The following is a 23,197-nucleotide window of genomic DNA, read 5'->3' on the forward strand; positions in this document are numbered from 1 at the left end:
GAGTGCTGACAACAGCTTATTCGTGTGTGTACATGTCATCCCTCAAGCGTTTTTTGCAGAGAATTCCTTCTGGGGCAGGGGGTTTGCATAGTGGTTAAAACCGCTACTGCACACAAACTCCATCTCAGATGTAGATGATCAATAGCTTGGTCCGCCTATAACAGGCATTGAGAATGGTCCCGGACAAGCATTTTACCAGATGATAAATGAGAAGTGTATTACTGTGAATTTGCCTACAAACAAACACTCAAGCAGACTTCCTGGAGTGCTCAACGTCAAACTTTCAAAATAAAAGTCTTAAGAAATTACAACTGAAATGTATTACCAACGTATTGTAAAATTATTATTATTAGAAATTACAATAAAAACGAATTGGCTTCCAAAAGTTAAAGTGTGATTGAAAAGTGGATTGATATACTGTTAAAACTAAAATGAAAAAAAAAAAAAAAAAATAACAGAGATAGAGAGAGAGATTTGAAAACATTTACAAGTCCAGATACAAGTTGAAATGTGTAAAGAGAACTGGCTTCTTCTCTGCTGAAGACTTTCACTGGAATTACTGTTATTTTTGTTGCTGCATCCTGGAGACTAGTTAACAATAAAGTTTTGCACATGCTCTTATGTAATTATTTTTTTCCCTTATTTTATAATGAAATAATGTATTGTTAGAGGTTTTTGTTTCTTTACACAAAGAGCACTCCCAATCAGTTCCACACAATGAATTATTTTAACACTGGTACTGGATCAGGATCGATATCGGCCGATACTGATAGTTCAGGTATCGGAATCGGAAGAGAAAGAATGGTATCGTTTCGTCCCTACCCCAACCACTGAAAAATAAATAAATAAACAAATATGCAATTGAAAACACTACTTTAATTAAAATTTTTAGGAATAATATTGACAAATAAAATAAAAAAAATGTAGCCTTCAAGTGTTTCTAAAGTAAACATTGCTTCAAGATTTTAAAGTAATTATTCAATAGCTAGTAATAAAAACGAGACCATAAATAGGGTTTTCAGTAACCGCAGCTATTAAACATAAAACAAAAAAATCGCAGCTGCATTCACCACAAGACACAAGCGCAAGTGTTTAAAAGCAGCCGCTGTAGTCAAACAGTGCATGGGTACCGAATTGAGTCAGTACTCAGTACTGCCGGTACTTTTTTGGGAACCACTGCTCTACAGTATATAGGGTACAACAGGGCTAAAGACACACCTTAAAGGTGCGCTCAGTAATATTTTTCCTCATTAAAAAAGTGTAACTCTTAAAGACATGAATTGTAATTTTGCAATATATGTAGGAAATCATATAGTCATATCAGTAACCTTATAAAAGCTGTTTTATTCTACATGGAGAGGGTCCGCACATGTTAGAATCACCTGACCAGCTGAATACTACTCACTTAATCTCAGTAACTGTCCTGTTATTTGACACTTTCACTCATTGATTAAAGTAATCATGACTGACTGTGAATAGTGAATTTCTACAATGTCACTGAAAACTATTGAGTTTAAATGATGCTGCATCCAAGCCGATAGGTGTCAGTGTAAGTCCAAGATGACATAAAGAGTGCACCTTTAAGGATATTTATTTTTTTTTTATTTTTTTCTGGTCACAAAATCTATAAAGATCCAAAGAATGTATTTCTTTTTATTGAACACTGATAGAGCAATATCATTTGTGTGAAAAGAAATAAGAACAGAATGTTGTTTTGATTAAAAAAAGGTGGTGAGGGATGCTTTTACCCCACACTTAGGGTAAAAGTTCCCAAGGGGGATTATAGTGATAGTGTGTAGATATAGGGGCAATAGTTATAGTGCTAAATTTGTCAACTAATGCAAATAATTTTAAGACAGCAAGATGCTTTATTAAGTTACAAATTAAGATAATGCAAACTCAAAATAACTACTACAGACATTTCCTTCTAATTTCAATCACATTTGACATTTTAAAACATCTGAAGTATTCTATAAAAAATTATCTCCTTTTTGATTGGATCGGTCAGTGTGAGCCCATTTTGAACATTTTTCAGAACAAATCTATTCGCCCCACTTAAGAAAACCCAATGCGTTTAATAGGGGCCATTAGCACCTGCAACAAGGGGGCTTTTTTACACCAAATACCATCCTTTCACTTATTGGACAGTTATTAAAAAACTTTTCATTTAATAACCTTGAACAAAACTGAAAAAGATAAATAAGTATTTTGTCTCCAAATTAATGTGCTAATGTGGGGGATTCTCATTAGCTACATATATTTGCAACATTTTCAAAAATTCGATCAAATTGTCTCAGAATCAACCTTTACGCAGTGACCATATGGATCAGGAAATTTTGCAGTGTACAGTGACAAACAGGTATTTAGGAAAGTGCTGTGGTGGTTTTTGTTCCTATTTAGTGTTTTGGGAGAAAATAAAATCTAAGGAGCCTTTTAACCTTCAGCCTTCAGCCCTGTTGTATTCTACTGTATACTGTCTAGTACAGTATTTTTGTAATTAGTATGTGAAACATTATACAGTATGAAAAAAACATTTCATTTTGATCTCATGAACTCACTACATTGCATATTTACTTCAACCAGTGGCATGCAGTTATCATCTCTGAAATAATTGTATCTGTTTGGAATTTTTCATCTTGTGTTTTTTTTTTTTTTTTTTTTTTTTGCAGTCCATTCGAATGAGTTAATAAGACTTAAAGGGATAGTTCACCCAAAAATGAAAATTCTCTCATCATTTACTCTCATACCATCCCAGATGTGTATGACTTTCTTCTTCTGCAGAACACAAACAAAGATTTTTAGAATATTTCAGCTCTGTAGGTTCATACAAATACAAGTGAATGGTGACCAGAACTTTGAAGCTCCAAAAAGCACATAAAGATGGCACAAAAGTATTCCATATGACTCCAGTGGTTAAATCCATATCTTCAGAAGTGATATGATAGGTGTGTGTGAGAGACAGATCAATATTTAAGTACTTCTTTTTTTTTTTTTTTTTTTTTTACCACTTTCAGAATGTGAAATTATTATTACATTTGATAGATTATATTTTATGTATACATCATGGTAGTATTTGTTGTACTGCCTTCAATTTATGCTGATTTAAATCATTGTTGTACAGTATTTATTTTATAGTAATGAGAATATAATAAAACTCACATTACTGTATTAAGAATGAGAGTTTTATTACTGTTATGAGAATTTGTGTTAAACAGTGCTTAATTGTCATGAAAATAACATCTTGATGGTCTTAATTTAGGCTTCATTTTCTTTATTTATGCTCAATATAATTTCTTTTTTTCTTTTATTTATTTTATTGAGGTAATATATGACCTGGATATGTTCTGGTAAGATTCACCTGGTCAGCTAGAGTATGTCTGTCAATATGTGTGTGTGTGTGAAAGAGGGACAGAGAGAGAAATTGCTAGTTAATGTCTCTGTACACACTCTAAATCCTTCTATCATGACTGACATGACAGTCTGATCAGGTGTCTTCAGAATATAGATCATTACATTTTCACAAATCTAATGCTGATAACTCCATTGCCTTGTTCAAGACATAACAAGAATTTCACTCTCGTCTCTACTCTTGACCTCTGACTGCTGCATTCATCAGCTCTCTCCTCCTGTTTCCATGGATACCTCACAGCCAATCAGCTGCTTTGTCTGTGGACCGTACTAAAGAGAGCAGTTGGAGCCAGCGCATGTATTACACATTAACACACCACAACACACACAAACACACATGTACAGGTCCCAGTACACACACGCACACACTGTAATGAACCTGATGTGCGTGTGTTATGTTGCGTTGTTGTTATGCATCATGATTGCTGCTCCCCCTCAACAAGTAACACACCGCATCTCATGCCGGACGGCTGATGCAAACGTGTGATGCGCGTGTGACATCACAGGGCACAAACAGAGCGCAGTTCAGTGTGAATGAGCGAGTGTACCACGCTCTCTGTGTCTACACATCCGCAGACGCACGACCATGGCACAAACACTCGCCGTTATGTGAGTAAATGATGTGATCTGCTGCTGTTTGCATGAGCTGTTTTTATCACAACCTGGGCTGACATGCTGACTCATGATATTTGCTGTGTGTGCGCTCAGGAATATTCCACAGGGAATTTGTGATGTGTGTAATAATGGCGAGGACATGCCTGCGTTTGCGGTGTTTACAGGCTGTGTGTTAGAGTAGATGACCTTTGCTGTGATAGTGAACGCCGTGTGTGTTGTGGCTGTTTGCTCTGCTGAGCTGATGTGTTTTCACATGTCGTATGAAACACGAGGAGCTGTGACACTGTGTGTGTGGGTCAGGTTTTGACTAAATGTCCCACGAGGATAGTAAAACCTGAAATTAGCTACATTGTGAGGAGCAGCCAGTGTTTCCAGTGAAGAAAACATACTAAATTATGTCTTAATGAAAATGTGAAATGCAGAAAGGTTTGTGTGAGGGTTATGGGACAAAAAATACCATTAGCTCAGGATAAAAAAAAAAAAGTCAAAAGAAAGTCCCCACATGGATAAAAAAACAAAAACAAATTGTGTGTGTGTGTGTTTGTGTGTGTTTGTCTGTAGCTGATGTGCATTATGACGTAATTTCACAGTCACATGTCAAGAGCACGGTGTGTAGCTCTGAACTTCTCTTCTGTGTTATGTGTGTGTGTGTGTGTGTGTGTGTGTACGCGCATTTGTCCTTCATGTGCTTACATCTGTCTATAGATGTCATAGGTGACTGCAGACATGTTTTGCAGACAGTTTGTTTTCAAAGCATATATATATTGTTTTTTATTTTTTATTTTTTTTATCTATTTTCAGCTGATAAAGTGTATAAATCAGAATATTAGCATCTAAAAACAGCATCTGTGTGTGTATGGAGATATGACCCTGTGAAGGTGACTGAGGTTAGAGGAGATACTGTGTTCAAGAGTGAGTTAATGGTAGTATTTGGTCTGAAGTGGTTCTTTGCACTTTATAGGGAGCTCCAGTGATGACCTTCACGGTGATTTAAAAGAAATACAAGCATACTGCACACTGTATATTTAATAATGCATGCTATTAAAAGACAATATGTAGTATGCAACGATAAGCATTTCAAACAGAAGTATAAACTATAGTAAAACAAAATATAAACACTTATTTTGTGCTGTATCTTCCTGAGACCTGGAGAAGATTCCTGCATATATTTTCCATTTCCCTTTATGATTTGTCACAAGTAGCACCTGATAACCATGCAAATCAAGCAATTTCGTTGAACATTAGATAGATTGATGTCCTCAAATGGGGACAGAGGGTCTATGATTTGGAATTTTAAATTAATACCATGCTCCAGAAAGTAAGCTTTATTTATCAAATTGTTTATTACAATGTTTTCTCTAATTTGGCAAAGAAAATCTCAGTGTTCCCAACCAAACAAGTGGCAGCCAGTGCTGTAGCTTTTGAACAATCAGAAATTCTCAATTCTCAGTCAAAGTGCTGTTCAACAAAGTCCAATAACTGCCAATCATGTTGCAATCATAAATTAGCTTCATAAATTCTGTATGGTTTGCTCCATTGAAGCATTTCACTGAAATGGCTGCCATCTTGTTTTGTCACGTGACTTCGGGCTTTGATAATTTGACCCTTAAAGTTGCAGTATGTAAGATTCAGAAACCCTTGTTATTAATGACACCTGTGGCCGTTAAGTGAACTGCAGACAGCTACCTGTTGCTCGTGCTCGTGCACACACTCCATAGGGACACGAGCGAGCGAGCATCCAAAACAATGACGTAACGTACAAAGAGACAACGTGATTCACCGGCATCATGCTAACAGATGAGGTAGCATAATTAAAAGTACACAGTTATGATTGTTTTACTACAAACTTTGAGACTGTATATTATATTTGACTCTGTTATATTGAAGTGTGGATATAGGTCTGACTATGCGAGACTGAAGTTTGAAGTTATCACTTTTCTTTGAATGATACATTGACTGCATTTATACAATAGCCTAAGTCAGTGTTAGCTAGCTAGCCAGCTTTATCAATAGCTGTTAGCTAAATTTGGTGGATGATGACAGTAGCTGTTTATAAAATAGACTGTACATTATAAATATGTTGAGACAATTCAGTATTGATGTGATTCCATCACAACTGTCATTTTGATATATCGATGCGCTATTGTTTTATAATCATAGATTGTATATATTTTCTGTATAACCAAGTTACATTACACTAATGAATGGGTCTTTTTGCATTATCTTGAACATTGTCTAGCATTCATTCCATGTGTTATTGTAGTTTAGCTAAAATGACACAGATCAATCTTTATGGCACTATATTTCACATGCTTTACAGTTATGTAAGTTTACCTGTCCAATAAGAAGAACGCCAATTCAGGGTCGGTTCTGAACCCCAAAACCGAATGACGGTCCCTTCGGGAATCAAATGTCCTGCTGATGTTCACTCTAGTTTTCACTCAACCACGATCACGTTTCCGCTTAGCCAGACGGGATTCAGTAGATAAATGTTTTTTTGTTTGTTTGTGTAGGAGTCGGTGTTGTGCTGGGAGCCGGACGTTTGCTGAATTCCATCTCTAAGATAACGTTACCTAGTGTTGCAGTTTGTTGTCACTGTTGAATAGCGGAAGAGAAGCGATTACTGTCTGAGGCAAGGCTCTCGGGAGCGCTCATAAACGTCACATCCTTTGGATTTTCCTGGCAAAAGTGACCCGCTCCCTTCACATGAAAATCAGTCTACAGGCTTTAATAGGCAATCTAGGAAGTCCGGGAAGGGCTCATTTTTTAAGTTGCGTTACAAGCCGTTCACACATTGGCAAAAAACAAGGCGAATATTAAATGAAAATTGTTACATATTGCACCTTTAAATAAAAGCCTTCGGTAGAGTCTCCTGACTTGAGGATAGTGAGGAAATTGACCTTTCTCTAAGCCCCACCTTAAAAGTGTTTCTGGCTTATCCTGTCTTAACAACTGTTGCCGGGCTGCCATTATTCTATTTTCCAATGAGAGCCTATGGGAGTAACGTGTTTGAGTAGTTTTAAGCAGGATTTTATCAAAATTATAAAAAACAATAAAAAAATACGATGTTGCCGGGTCAATTGTTATAGTGACACGAGGTACCTAGAGAGGATACACACTGTTTTTCTTTCTTTAAAAATACAAATAAAAAACTTTAAATAATGTCAAGAAGAGCAGTCTCAGTCCTCAAATGAGCATGTATAACATCTGCAACAACACTCCAAGGTAAATTAAAGCTAAAAACTGAACGTTAATTCATTTTCGTACTGATTAAGGTCTTAGTAAATGTGATAGTAAATAAAGAGTTCACAGCATCGTAGTGAGTGTTATGAGACGGCATAAGCAGTTCTGTTCACTTACATTAATATTATCTGGTGTGTAATCGCCATCAAATGACTCTCTTTTCAAGTGACTGTGATAAGACTGTGTAATTTAACAATTTCTTTTACAAAAAATGTCATAAATATGTATTACAATGTCATTCTTCATTCCAGCCCACTTAAGAATATTATCAATTCCGTTTCTGAGAATATTTTGCCTGAAACCACACTATTCAAGGCAATCTCCCATTCATTCCTATGGGGAGTTCTGCAGAGCTTGTCAGAGCGAGCAGCTGTAACCAAGGGGGCGGAGCATAGTGAAGGGTCAGTTACTTTTTACTATAAATCATGTATAGGGTACGGAGTAGGGATGGGCATGAGTACTGGAGTACCCGAGTACTCAGAAGTACATCAATGATCGATCATGAAAATGATGATCGAAAATTAAAATGCTTGTTGTGACTTTTCACTGAATTCGAAATTCAGTGACAACTACCTGACAACTATATACTACGAATCAAAGAGGGGCCTTATTTTTAATTGAGATTGATTACGTTGTCATTTTCAGCTGTACACTGAAAAAAATGATTCCTTGCTTCATCAAATATTGCTCATTAAAATAAACAGATTTTACTGAAAACGTAATGCTGTCAACTTTCCTTAATTATATGCTATATGTGTGACACAAGATATTGAGATTATGCTGTACTCATAATAATAAAGAAACTTTGCTAATTATTTTTAGTGAAGTGACAATAATCTGAAGTTTAGTAAACCCAGCCTAATTTTTTAGGATTCCATGGGAAACCATGTGATGCAGAATGTGATTGAATTTTAAGCAAGCATAATTGGGGCTAGCTGCCATTTTGGATGAGGAGAGCTCGTGGCGGACAACGCAAAGTTTTTGCCAAAAAGTTCAAAGGTAAATTACTTTAAACATAGTGTGAAATCAGTAGTTTGTTTTTTGTTTTTTTGATATCAATTTTCTGTGTATTCAAGTTTCTATTCGCTTAAAGAAGTTGTTAACTTACGTTACGTTTCATATGCAAATCTACAGTATATTTAACGTTTGTCTGCATGAGGCTAATTAGATGTGTACATGTTCACAGTCAAACAAACACAAAGGAGCCTGTGCATTTTTTCACCAGACATATACTCCTCATCTTCAGCCGCTGCTCAGGGCCTTCACTTACAACTCACTCGCATCGCAGAAACTCCGCAAACAACAGGTAATTCCAGTAAGATAATTGCATTTCTACACCAAAATGTTTAATGCAAACTTCAAATTGTACATCTTGAAACCAGCTAACATTTTCTGAGTGTTGGTTTATATTAAGCTTTGCATCTATAGTTTTAGCGTTCAGTTAGTGTTTGAGATGACATGAATAAATACATCAATATCATGTGAAGCATAAATTTCGGTCTCTATTATGAGTTTCACTGTTGTGGTTGCCGCTTGCCTTAAACGACATTGAGGTTGTCAATGACAATAATAAATATTCTGTATGTGGCGCTTACACCATAATTTTCTCATGGGAAAATACTGTGCTTTCTCATTGTCGGGCAGTGGCGGAGAATTCCCGTGGATTTTTCACCGGAGAGACAGTTCATCTACAACCGCTGCCCAAGCATCACTCACGCAGCAGAAACTCAGCAGGCAACAAGTAACTCCAATAAGTAAAACGCTTTTCTACATGTTTCCTCATGAACCCCTTCGTCTTAAAGGGAAACCAGCTTACATTAGCTGAGTGTTGGTTTATGTTCACTTTTCAGCTTAATCAAATTATTTTAGTAGTTCACCCAAAAATGCTATTTCTCTTGTCATTTGGCCTTCTCACCTCTTATGCCTTCTCAAACTCATATGACTTTCTGTCTTCTGTGGAACACAAACCACAATTTCATTGATGCTGCCTTTATGGACCTTGAAAGTTTTTAACCTCACTGACTTCCATTATATGGACAAACACACATCAGATATCCATCAAAAATCTTTGTTTGTGTTCCCCAGAAGAAAGTCAAATAAGTTTGACATGGCATAAGATTGCATAAATGATGAGAGAATTATTCATTTTTGGTTTGCCTCAAGGAGACACCCTGATATCAACATGTGTAAGCTGGTTTGTAAAAAAGAGTCACATTATAAGTATAATACTGCTGCAATATGTAGCAGGGTTTGCAGCGGTTGAAAATTGTCTCGTCATGAATCTTAAATGTAAACTAGCCATACATGTTGCTTATCATGTCAGTTACAATTATAATTTCTTTTTCTGTTTTTTTTTGTCTAACAGAATAGAGTCATTTAAATTATAGTCCTGGCAGGTCTACACTATAACTGAAAGAAGAGTCATCAGAGATTTTCAAGACAAAAAAAAAAAAAAAAAAGTTAGTAGGTAAGCTGATTTTCACATCAGCTACTCAAAGAAGCTGACAATTTTCTTTCTTTTTTTGAGGTCATACAGTAAATGGTGTTGCATCTTGATGATGGCAGTGTCTGGCCAAGTTGAAAAGATCTTTTGAATGAATAGTTTCATTTATAAATACAAATTGTTTCTGGTGTTTTTGTTACAGTATTAGTTCAGAGAGTTTTCTCCTACCTACATATATTTCTGCAGTTTGCAGTCTGTTGAAATGCATTTTGAATTGTGTTTATTTAGATTTACTGAAATTCTTTGTCATTGCATGGCCCACTTGTTTTTATGTTTTTTGTTTATCATCATCATTTTGTTACTATTTTTGTATTTGAGAATGTATCTTGGTTCTAGGTGAGCATGAATATCTATGTTAGATTGTAAATTTGTAAACAACAATAAAAACCTTTGACATTCACCAGCTGTCTGTTATTTCTTCAGGTCATTTTATTTTAAAGTTAATTGAAAGTAAATGAACAGAACTGAGAATTTGAAGCTGCTAATAGCACTTACAATTGAGCTAAATGAGCTTAAAATACATATTTGGGTAAACAGAGACTCTTAGGGTTAAAAAACCTTAAATGTAGTAGCTGGCGTGGCACAGTATATTAAGTAAACATTTGTGAATGGAAGCTCGTTAATTTGGCCATAGCCAGCTACATTTTTTTAGGTAACGTTCCTAGTGGAATTTGCTTAAAAAGTGGGACACAAAAATGATGCACTATATTTTTAAGCAAATCCAGCACATTATTTTTTTCAGTGTAACTTGATTGTCAACAGAGATGTCTCATAGCAACCAAACTGATAAACGATCCTGTAATGCTAGCGTTTGTTCTACAGGTTTACGGTAATCAAAAGAAAGTTTAATCCACCGTGTTTTGAACATCTGTATCTGCACATGTTTGCTAAACAGGTTTTATTGTCATATAATGTAGAAACTTTGATTCATTAATGTATATTATTTAATAAATGTGAAGGTTTATCATTGACTGTAATTATCCCTTGGTGCCGACATGTTTGCGTGACACACCTGAATCTCAGCTAAATCAGAGCTGAAGATTTCTGCACGAGTTGTAAGTCCAACATAAAGTGGTGTTCCATTGCAGTTTTCCCAGTATGAAGTTTAAAATTCCAAGTTAAATGGGAGGAAGCACGAATCATCACAGCAAGAAACTCCTACAGAGTGCAGCGTGACTTTCTGTCCGGGGCAGAGACGGCGCTCTACACTGTGGAGAAGCACGCACACACACACAAGGTGAAATCTTTCTTTCAAACATCTAGATGGAGCTCAGCTTAACGTAACAGAATGCAGGGTCTTCAAAACTATTTTCAACTTAACACTGCGTAGTAAAAACCTGATGATTATGGTGTCACAGAAACCACGGTTTGCAGATGCACGGTTCAGAAACGTGGTGCACACTTACTAAGCTTATTTCGGTAACCTGAAGGAAGAACAGAGATGCATGTTCTGAGCATCGTTTCATTGAATTGACCAGTGAACCTTCACATAATGACAAATATTATGCATTATATTTAGATTGTGCCATCTTTTGTACTTATTGTAACAGACTACATTATAACAGCTTATGTTAATGAATAGACGTTGGAACAATGAGACACAATGCAGCAGCTAAAGATGTATGACATATACTGTATGTACATTCTGTATTTGTACATGTCTATGTCCCCCCCATGTCTCAGTAGTAATAGATTTTTGTTGGTATTACATCATATGGAGCTTTTATTTTGGTGGAACCCGGGATGTGCAGTGTGTATTTAACAGTTTGCAATGTTGCTCACTACAAATCTGGTGAAACACTGTCACCTCCTTTTCTGTGATACTGTGTCCCATTTTTACATTTGTATAATAACTTGTAGCGGTTACAAATGTTTCGAATTGTGTAAATGTGTGAGCCTGCAGCGTTTTGCTTTCACAATACACGCAAATTGCCCTAAAACTGCTTAAAAGAGCTTATCATGATCCCCGCACATGCAAACAGAACAGCGTGTCACCTGTTAACACAGACCATGTATTCACTGAATAAAATCACAGCCTTTTGTGGTTTTATAATCACAAATGACTATACTGAGATTTTGATTTTATTTAATAATTTTGCAGTCCAAAAGGATGATGAAATTAATCTAATGACGCACTCTTTAGAAAACATATTTGTCAAAAAGGAACCTTCAATCATTGCGATATTCACGATACTGCTTAATTTTATATCGCCAGCAAAATCATTGTAACAATATCGCGAATAATCAATATATCACCCAACCCTGTGTGAATGCAAACAGCTTGATATTGAGCGTTGCTGCGTTTCAGAATGTGTTCAGACTGCAATTCATAACACAGCGCAAGTATACATTGCATTCTCAACACTGCCTCAAGGGGCGCTATAGCAGACATTGGTGTGAACTGTCTGCTTCTACCATTAGTTTTCTGTTTCAAGTCAACTACTGTCATGGTGGAGCAATTTTGCAGTTTGAAGGCAATAGTGCTGAGCAAGTGAATTTAACTCCATATATTTATAACTAAAGTTTTAAGACACAGACATTTAAGGGTAACTCTGTCACCCCCTTGAGTACTGAAGTTTGTTACTGCTACAGTAACACAAGAACACACGATAAGCATGTTCAGCCGGATTGCACGTTGGCATTGCTTTGGTAATGCACTCGCATCTGTGTTCACATTCTTGCTTAAAATATTTCTTTCCTGCTTTTACATATTTGAAACGGGCGGAACATATCAAAGGGTTTGTCCTTTTTTAAAAAAAAATTTAATATATAACCAATAGTCTTCAGTTTGCATCACAGCCGTGAAACCTGATTTGCTGCTTGATATTTCTTGTCAGAGGCAGGTGGTATTAGGGGGCAGACATTCTCATTTTAGAGAGCATTTTAATTTGACAGAAATTTGGATATGCCTGAGTGCCTGCTGATGTCTTCAATATTTTTTGTCCTTTTTCCTGGTAGAGAAAGACTGTAAATTGTAAATGCATATATTTGCAGAGAGATACTTTGGTCAACTTTTAGGAGTACACTAGCATATAAATGCCCTCAAAGCTAATAGACAGGGACTAAAAGCCACAAAACTTCATTTTTAAATGAACGACTCTTACTCGTGTTGTAATTTGTTCCAAACCCATATAACGAGATTGAATGTTCACACTGCTCTTTTCCATACAATAAAAGTAAAGCTTTAAAATGAAAAAAATCACTATAAATGTATCATAAAAGTGGTCTATATAACTTGTGTGCTATTGATACGATTCACTGTTGTCTACCCTGTGTTTTGCCTCTGTCATCTGTTCCCCCCGGACTACACTTCCCATAATTCCCTGCCCTCATCACTGCTAGCTGATCCCCATTGTTTTCACCTGTCTTCCATTAAGTCATTAGTCTTTGTGTATTTAATGCCCTGTGAATCAGTTGTTCATTGTCAGTTGTTGCATATGTGTTTTCCCATTGTGGCTGAGGTTTTTTTTATTTATTTATTTTTTTATTTTTTTTATTTTTTTTTTATAATAAATTGTTCGCCACGCCTAGATCCAGCTCTTGCGACTTCTTTACATATCATGACAGAACAACTGACTGCAAAAATGGATCTAGCGGCATACTTCACCCAGCTGAGCCAGGCAGACTTATCTATCGTTATCTATCGTCACCATCGTTGCCGCTCACACTGGATTTGATGCATCCCTGAAGTACATATACAGAATCGGACTCCCAACACACCGGTGGAGGAAACTGCCGGAGACTACACGTGGGAGGAGTATGTAAGGCTAATCTTAGAGACACTCACTTCAGAGGATCCTCCTCTCTCAATCCCGGTTCCGGTTTCCGAGTCTTCCACACCTGAGTGCGCTCCACTCCATGTCACAGCCACTCCTCTGTCTGCTCTGTGCCCTGTCACGGTCATGCCACGTCATAGCCACATCTGAGTCTGCTCCAAACCATGTCGCAGCCGCGCCTCAGCCTGCTCCGTGCCCTGTTGCAGCAACGCCTCAGCCTGCTCCACTCCATGTCCCAGTCAAGTCTGAGTCTGCTCCACACTATGTCATAACCTTGCCTTCTGCGACTCCTTACTTGAAGCCCTTCTCGGCCCTGGTCTCCAAGTTGAATTATCCACCACTGATGTCGGTGCGTAGGGTCACGAAGACCCTTCCTCACAGCTTGTCAGTACTTCTGCCTGCCACGGCCAACGAGCTGCCAGCCTCGTCCGTCCCAGAGCCCGCGTTGCCAGCCTCGTCCGTCCCAGAGCCCGCGTTGCCAGCCTCGTCCGTCCCAGAACCCGCGTTGCCAACTTTGGCCTCGAGGAGGAGGAGGAGAAAGACTTCAGTTTCCAAGTCTCTGCCCATGTTTACGACCTCAGAGGTCGTCTCAGAGTCTCTGCCTATGACCACAGAGGTCGTACCCAAGCCTCTGTCCATGTCCACGACGACAGAGGTCGTTCCTGAGCCTCTGTCCATGTCCACGACGACAGAGGTCGTTCCTGAGCCTCTGTCCATGCCCACGACCACAGAGGTCGTTCCTGAGCCTCTGCCCATGCTCACGACCACAGAAGTCGCTCTCGAGACTCTGCTCATGTTCACGACCACTGAGGTCATTTCCCAGTCATCCTGGACTCTTAGCCTCAAGCCTGCCACAGCTCTGCCTTCTACAGCTCCGCCCCTCGAGCCTCCCATGGCTCCGCCTTCCATGGCTTCACCCTTCGAACCTGCCACGGCTCCGCCTTTAGAGTCTTCTATGGCTCTAGTCTCTAGTCTGTGGCCACCTCCCAGGCCTCCTGACCCTATCTCAACCCTGTGGCTGCCAACCAGGCCTCCTGATCCAGTCCCTACCCTGAGGTGGTCTTCTGGGTCTAATGGCTGTCCGCCTGATCTGCTCTGGTCGCCTTGGTCTCAAGCCTCCCTGTCTTTGCCCTGTTCCTCTGATCCCCTTGCTTCTTGTGCCCCCTTGAACTGCCTGTTTCCTTTTTTTTTTTTTTTTTTTTTTTCACACCCCATGGACAATTTGTTATTTTCTTGGGAGCGTCTAGAAGCCGCTCCTTAGCCCCCCATCATACGATTCACTGTTGTCCGCCCTGTGTTTTGCCTCTGTCATCTGTGCCCCCAGGACTACACTTCCCATAATACCCTGTCCTCATCACTGACAGCTGTTCCCATTGTTTTCACCTGTCTTCCATTAAGTCATTAGTCTTTGTGTATTTAATGCTCTGTGAATCAGTTGTCCATTGTCAGTTGTTGCATATGTGTTTGACCTCCCAGTGTATGTGGTTTCCCATCGTGGATGTTTTCTTTGTTCTTGTGTTTACCCCGATATTCTGTGCTTTGTTTATTTTATTAAATACATTTTTCGCCGTGCCTAGATCCATCTCTTGTGACTTTCCATATCGTGACAGCTATATTCCATGTGCACACCTCCTTTTTGAAGTCATCCAATAGAAACAAACCAAAATTTAAGTTGTTATTCACTGGGAATATTCCCCTCTGCCAAAGCTCTGAAATCTCATGTCACACTTGCATTGGATTCAAAACATTCAAACGCGTTTTGTCGCTGTCAGGTGCCTCTTCTCTGTATCTGTGATTGACGCAATGATGGGGTGTGTTTGGCAGCAGTCTGGTGCAGAGTTCCATACCGAGTACACATGGAGAAATGAACTTCACCTGTCATTTATTCATCAATATCACACAAACACTACCACATGTACTGTATGTTGTTGTACATGTATCATTGTACAAAACAAACTGTTTATAAGGCTAGAGTTTCAAAGAATGCGAGGGATTATAATGTCTTTATGCATAAATACATTTAAATTCCCATAACAACTGAAAGGAAACAGTAGAAAAGCATTTAAATTTGCCTTTGGTTAAAAATGTCCCTGGACTTTTCTAGAATTTGCCGTGTTTAATAATTGTAGTGGCAAACCTATGACACAATAAACACACTAGGTATTATAAAGTCACTGCTTACAGCTGATAAGGACTTAAGTGTGTGTTATGAGTAGCTGGCGGTGCTAGGTGTTTGACGTGTGTGTTTCTCCTTGTGTCGTAGGTATGTAAATACTTTGCACCAGTACTGCTGTCCTGCGCCGCTGCACTCTAAGCAGCTAGCTGTACCTGCTCCTCTCTCGGAGTGCAGGTAAGAGGCGCTTTGACTACAAAAACTCAATGTCTAGACTAACAGAAAGCATCCAAACACAGGCTTTAAACTTCATTTGAAGTTACTATTTTAATATTTTGGTCTGTATTTAATGCTGTTTGTGTAGCTTTATCTGATGAAGTAATAGTAGCAAATAGTGGTTCATAATTACAATACATGAACCCAATGTGATTGTTAATTCTTTGTTGTTGAAAAACAGATCTATCAAAGCGTAAGAGTGTTGCTAGCTTAAAGGAATAGTTCACCCAAAAATGAAAATTCTCTTATCATTTACTTACCCTTATGCCGCCTCAAACTCGTATGATTTTCTTTCTTCTGTGGAACACAAAGATATTTTAATGGAGATATGATGTCTGTTTGTCAATGAGGATCAAAGCTTTCAAGCTCCAAAATGGACATAAAGGCAGCAAAAAAAACTTGAGTGGTGCACAGCGCTCTGTGTACACTACCGTTCAAAAGTTAAGGGTCACTTACTCATTCTTTATTTATTTATTTTTTTTTTCACATTTTAGAATAATAGTAAAGTCATCACAACTATGGAATAATAGAAATGGAAATATGAGAATTATGTTGTGACTAAACAAAATCCAAAATAAATCAAAACTGTGTTATATTTTAGCATCTTCAAAGTAGTCACCCTTTGCCTCTTGTACTCTTGACATTTTTTCAACCAACTTCTTGAGGTATCACCCTGGGATGCTTTTTAAACAGTATTGAAGGAGTTCCCATCTATGTTGGGCACTTATTGGCTGCTTTTCTTAATTATTCAGTCCAAGTCATCAATTTCAAAAACTTTTTTTTTTAAATAAAATTTTAGTTTTGTAATTAAATAAATGTATATGTTGGCACAAATATATTTTTGTCTACAAAACTAATTTCAAACATTTAAGCATACACCTTCAGATCAAAAGATTTTTATGATCATGAGAAACATTTCAGCCAAGTGACCCCAAACTTTTGAACGGTAGTGTATGTGTCAAACGCGAGGAAGTGTAATCGAGCTTGAAATCTTGATTGCGCCAAGGAGACTGCAGATGGCAAGATTTGTAGTGAAAAATTAGTTACATTTTGGTCTGTTCTCACCCAAAACCGGCCGTATCGCTTCAGAAGACATGGATTAAACTTTATGCTGTCTTTATGTCCTTTTAGAAGCTTGAAAGTTTAGGGCCCATTGACTAACATTGTATGATGAATCACACATCCTGTATCCATCAACAAAATCTTTGTTTGTGTTCCGCAGAAAAAAAGAAAGTCGTATGAGTTAGAGATGGCATAAGGGTAAATGAGAGGGTAAATGAGAGAACTGTCATCTCTTGGTGAACTATCCCTTTAATTAGTCTCAAGAATCTGGAATTACATTTAAATGGAAATTAAATGATATCACCTGATGTGTTATACTGAGGGGGGATTTAAATAATTCTGTGGAATGGATTGAACATGTAAATGTGTTAACATCTTTAAATCAGCCTGAATATTTAATAAATGAGCATGTAAAGAGCAGAAGATGTGTAGAATAGACAGAGTGATGCCCTTGCGAGAGAGTTTAGTACAGTATGCAGGTGTAGTGTATGTGTGTGCACTGTGCAGTATGCTGTTCTTATAGTGTGCTTCTCTGACAGGGATGATAATGTGCTGCATCAGTTTTGTTGTCCTCCATCTGGAAGCAGCAGTCCTTCAAGATAGCAGCCATGGATCTGTCTCCTTTACCACTCTTGATCTCTCACAAAACGTTCTTCCAGAAGCATTGAACTCCTGAAAGAGTCAGATTCTCTGGGGAATAAACATCTGCAGTAGTCTCTTACATTTACATGTAAGACAGATGGCAATATTTCTGCAGTAGTGCATTTAAACATGTAGTGCGAGGACATAGAAGCGCTAGTAGATTTAAAACTAACAAAGAGTAGTGTTTAAAGGGATAGTTCACCCCAAAATAAAAATAAATATGTCATAATGTAATCACTCTCATGTCGCTACAAACCAGAATGATTTTCTTTCAAGGAGCACAAAAGGAGGTACCAGGCAAAAAATTCCCACTGCTCATTTTCATAATGGGGCCTGATGCTATCAAGCTCTTTAAAAGTAGTAATGCACTATATTCCAAGTGTTTTGAAGCCATATGATAGCTTCGTGTGAGATACAGACCCAAACAGAAGGTGTTCTTTACTGAAAATATCTCTGCCTCTACTCTCAAATCTCATTTAAGTCAAATACGCTGTGTCACATTTGGTCTGTTCCTCACACAAAGCTTTCATATCATAAAATATCTGTGTTGTATTAAGGATAGGAAGTCATACAGGTTTGGAGCAACATAAGGGTGAATAAATGATTTAATCTTTGATTGAACAGACCCTTTGACAACAAGAAACGGATTCAGCTTTTACACAGGACAGGAGTTTATTGTGCACCTTGCGGAAGACTCGAATGAGTGTCATGAAGCCATGAGAGATGTTTCATCCAGTAATCAAAGTGATGCATGGCAAAATAAAAGCAATATTAATTCAAATATCAATTATTGTATTACTGCTGTATTTGCTTTGCCAGATATCAGTCGTGTGTTTTAACAATGTGAGAAGATTCAAATTAAAAGTTTAAGTTTTGACACCCCTCTTGTATATTTACTTGTATGTGTGATTGTTTTGTTTCTTAAAGGTGCATTCAATAATTTTTTCCTCAAAAAAAAGTGTAACTCCTAAAGACATGAATTGTAATTTTGCAGTATATGTAGGAAATCATGAGCACTCACATTAAAATGAAGTCATATCAGTAACCTTATAAAAGCTGTTTTATTCTACATGGAGAGGGTCCGCACATGTTAGAATCACGTGACCAGCTGAATACTACTCACTTAATCTCAGTAACCATCCTGTTATTTGACACTTTCACTCATTGATTAAAGTATTCATGGCTGACTGTGAATACATTTCTATAATGTTATCAGAAACTGAAAACTATTGATTTTAAATGATGCTGCATCCAAGCCGATAGGTGTCAGTGTAAGTCCAAGATGACACAAAGACTAAAGTTACTGAGTGCACCAGTAATTTTTTGCTAATTGTTAACTTTTAAACAGAAAGAAATTGTCAATTAGTGTTTTCAAAAAATATGTTTAAAATGATGTTCACTCACATGAGATAAAGACTCAAGTCATATCATTCTTAGAAAAAAGCTGCGCTATTCTACACTTGGTGCTAGGCGCACATTCATGAGTGCCGCCATTTTGTGATCACATGACAAGCCGAATATTACTCGCTTTTCCAAAGTAATCCCTTGTAATTGGATATTTTTAACTGCGGAATAAATGAATTGTGGCTGACTAGGAATAGTGCTTTTCTATAATGGCATCTGCAGAGAGAACTTCTTTTTTTAAGTGACGCTGCATCCACATCGCTAAGTGTGAACGCAACACAAACAGAAATTTTACTGAGTGCACCTTTTACATCAACACTGTGTTATTTTTTTTTATTTTTTTTATTATTATTATTATTATTATTATTATTTATTGTGTATTGTTTCCTGTTAGTAATTAATCTAGAGTTATTAAAGGAAAGTTCTGGGTTCAATGCTATTTTATTAAATTTTTCATTTAAGCTCTATGAACAGCATCAAGCTCATATGGACATCATGGCTGTTACCACAAAAATTATTTCAACTTGTCCCTCAGTTTGTAAAAACAAACAAAAACTGTGTTTGTAGTCATGCACTTAAAGGAATAGTTCACCCAAAAATTTAAATTCTCTCTTCATTTGCTCTCATGACAGCACAGATGTGTATGACTTTCTTTCTTCTGCAGAGCACAAATGAAGATTTTTAGAAGAATTTCTCAGCTCTTTTGGTCCATACAAAACAAGTGAATGGGTGCAAAAATTTGGAAGCTCCAAATCACATAAAGGCAGCATAAAAGTAATCCATATGATTCCAGTGGTTAAATCCATATCTTCAGAAGCGATATGATTGATGTGGGTGAGAAACATATCAATGTTTTAGACAATTTTTACTATAATCCTCCTCTCCACTTTAACTGTCACTTTCACATTCTTCTTCTTGTGTTTTTGGTGATTCACATTCTTCATGCATACGCCCCCTACTGGGCAGGGAGAAGAATTTACTGGAGTCATATGGATGACTTTTATAATGCCTTTATGTGCTTTTTGGAGCATCAAAATTTTGGCACCCATTCACATGCTACTCTGTATGGATCTACAGAGATTCTCAAATATTCTTCTGCAATTGGTGTTCTGTAGAAGAAAGAAAGTCATACACATCTGGGATGGCATGAGTAAATGAGAAAATTTCCATTTTTGGGTGAACTATCCCTTTAAGGAGGTTATGGAACAAAGGAAGCCTATGGGGCAAGTTTTCCAGATGGTTTAAAATCAGCAATGTATTTTTTGGTGCTTCCATGCAAAAATGTGTTGTTTGAGCTGTAAAGCTGTCTACATTGTTTTTTTTTTGTTTGTTTGTTTTGTTTTTTTGTGGTTTATTAAGATTACTGTAAGTTGCATAAACTTCTGATTATATGACACTGATGGGTAAAGTTGGCTTTACCTTTCTAGTATCATGTAAAATTTACATAGTTACATAGTCTTTTTGCAGCCTGATCTCATGAAAATTATGTGACTGTGGCAATATATTTTCAAATTTCATTCCATGTATCGCGGCAGTTTTCTGAATAAATGTTCACTGTGTGGCGCTAAAAGCGAGTGAAATGTTCTCCTAAACAGATGAGGTTTTTAAAGTTAATGCTCTATTGAGTTTTAAATCAACAAAACCTACTAATCGCTAGTGTCATAAAAGCAAACGTGAGATGAAAAACAGTTACTAAGCAACCATGTTATTTTGTACGTCTTTGACACTTTCGGCTCACGTGTCGACTCGCATGCTCTTCAGGACTCATATCCTTTGCATTGCAAATGCAACGCTCTATCAATTGAGCGCCCGCACAATTTGATCGTGATCGAACAAGCTTGTAAATGTAGTTGATTATGTAATGCAAATGTTATGTATCGCCTTACAAGTTATGTGCTACAGTAAAATAATTTATATGTCATAAGATAGCATTGTGTGAGGAACAGGGTGAAAAGTAAGTGTTTATGAACAGATAATCTGCCATTTAACTTGTGTTTTGTGTGAAAGTAAATAAAAGTAACTGTTGTTATAGCGCCTCTAGTGTTCATTTCCCAGGAAAGTGCTGTGATGCATACAACAAGCCACATAAGAATTAGTTTGCAAAAATGTAGGTATAGTAACATGATTCTATGAGACCAGGTTTTCTTTTTGCTAGACTTTTACTTGTATTTTAATGTTTATTCCAGTGGAATGCCTTGCCCCATAGTGTTAATTGGCAGCATGTCACAGTCAGACGCAGTACATAGAGCTTTACTTGTACTGATCCTGGAACACAATAACGTATCAGCTAATGAAGATCACCAGCAGGGGGCACAAGAAGCCACAGCACACATCACAGTATGAAGATCAGAGATTCTGTTGCCATCATAATACTATATTCTGTACAGTGGGAATAAAGATGGTACTGAACTGGTGATTTTGAGTTAATTTATTCAGCACAGTCATTTTACCTTCAAACCATGTTTGAGTTTGAGGTTTCCTAAAAGACCCATGTACAAGTCTAGAAACCAACAAACAACAGCCCGATGTTATCAGCTCAAAGCAGGGTCCGTACCACCCCCGACAAGATGCCACCCAGGGCGGCTGCCCATGTCGCCTATGCCTAAATCCACCACTGTCCTCGACCACAACTATATAAGTAGCTTTAGTTTCTGATTTATGTATGCAAAATAGTCTGTACTTACTTTTAAACGTATAAAAAAAGAATTTGCTACAAAGTCTAGAGACATTTTCTGCTTATTTTCTTTGTTGGTGTCTGTATGAGTTTGCTGAGACTGCTGTGCCATTAATTGAATCACCTACAGTACCACTGTTGTACATTTGTCTTGTATTGGTGTCCAATTTCAGATGTATCCACTTCAAAACGACACATAAAATCAAAACAACTTTGGTTGGCTGCTTGAAATGTTGGTCAGACCGTCTCTTCCTGTGTAAGTGTGCAGTTCATGGCCAAAATGAACTATGAAGTGGACCAGACTTGAATACTGAGGTGAAGTTGTGGCGGGAAGGAAAATTAGGCTGTTGTATGGCCCCCGTGGAGCCAGGCCTGCTTCAAACTATTTAAAACCTCTTTTACCTCTTTGTTATATTCTACAATGTCCTGGATGAATTAAAACTTAAATAAATAAATAAATATGATTTAAGCAAAAGTAATGCTTATTCATCCAGATATGTGTAGTTGTATGTAAGTGTTGTGTTTGTTTCTTATTTGGCATTTATTTGCATTCTTTTTGTCTTTGCAGCCATAGTGATAAACCTCTCTAGATTACTGATTATGCATTGGGAATTCAAATGCTTTGCCATCTTTTTGAGTATATCTGAATGAGTGTCCTTCTATACGACCTAGTTGAAACCTTTCTACAATAACGGCAATTCTAAATTTGGCTATGGTGTTTAAGCCCCACCCTTTTAGGCGCGAAGTTGTCCGGTATAAAAGTGGGCACACAAACACCATTCCTCAGAATTTTCTTTCTTCAAGACAGTGATTCATCTCTCGTCTACTACTTCACCGTCAACATACACGAGTCAGCGGGCAGGATCTTCACGGCAACGAGAAGACGCTCCCCTGCAGTGTTCCGGCGAACATTTACTCCACCTCGCCACTTGATGTTTCGCTGGTGAATGGGCCGCTTCAGCATCCTGATTCCCCGCAGTGATTCGGCAGGAGTTTTGTATCCTTATAAGCTATTGCAGGGATTAAAGTTCTCCGTCGCTACGACGGATTTCTGTCAATAGAGGGTATGCACTGGGTGGGTGTAACCGCTGTGACTTCTGCCTACTGTGACGTCATGAGCATACCCACTATCTACTTCAACAGGGGGTCCGTGACCCCCAGGGGGTCTGCAGTGGTACAACAGGGGGTCCGCAAATGATTGTTTGATCCACCTTGGTGGCATTTGTGATAATCACTCACTGGCACACAAGCGACAGCGAGAGACAGGAGTATGAATTGTCGACATGTTGAAGTCCTTCACAGCTGCTTTGCAAATCTTAAAGTGTGACTAAACAGCAGTAGTCAGCAGAATTGTGCAGCCCAGACAAACCCTTTACACGCCCACTGCTCATCACGAGCTGCTCAATGCACGACACACATCAGGTTTAGCAGTGCTGCAGTGGATGGTTGTGTGAGTAAACGCATCTGCTTTGCGTTGGTTG

The 23,197-nt window shown here is 37.8% G+C and overlaps 1 protein-coding gene across 2 annotated transcripts in view; it reads left to right on the forward strand.

Annotated features, from left to right (window-relative positions):
* Positions 1 to 23,197, forward strand: part of LOC127419672 (IQ motif and SEC7 domain-containing protein 1-like) — a 184,032-nt gene that overhangs the window by 30,087 nt on the left and 130,748 nt on the right. The window contains exon 1 of one of the 2 annotated variants that reach the window (XM_051661250.1): positions 3,680 to 4,017. The exons of the other annotated variant lie outside the window; for it this stretch is intronic. Within the exon in view, the coding sequence (XP_051517210.1) occupies positions 3,995 to 4,017 (23 nt within the window). The 5' untranslated portion in view covers positions 3,680 to 3,994. Of the gene's footprint in view, positions 1 to 3,679; positions 4,018 to 23,197 lie in introns of those variants that run through there. 2 annotated transcript variants of the gene reach the window in all.

The sequence above is a fragment of the Myxocyprinus asiaticus genome, chromosome 29 (assembly GCF_019703515.2).
Source record: "Myxocyprinus asiaticus isolate MX2 ecotype Aquarium Trade chromosome 29, UBuf_Myxa_2, whole genome shotgun sequence".
Classification (NCBI taxonomy): domain Eukaryota; kingdom Metazoa; phylum Chordata; class Actinopteri; order Cypriniformes; family Catostomidae; genus Myxocyprinus; species Myxocyprinus asiaticus.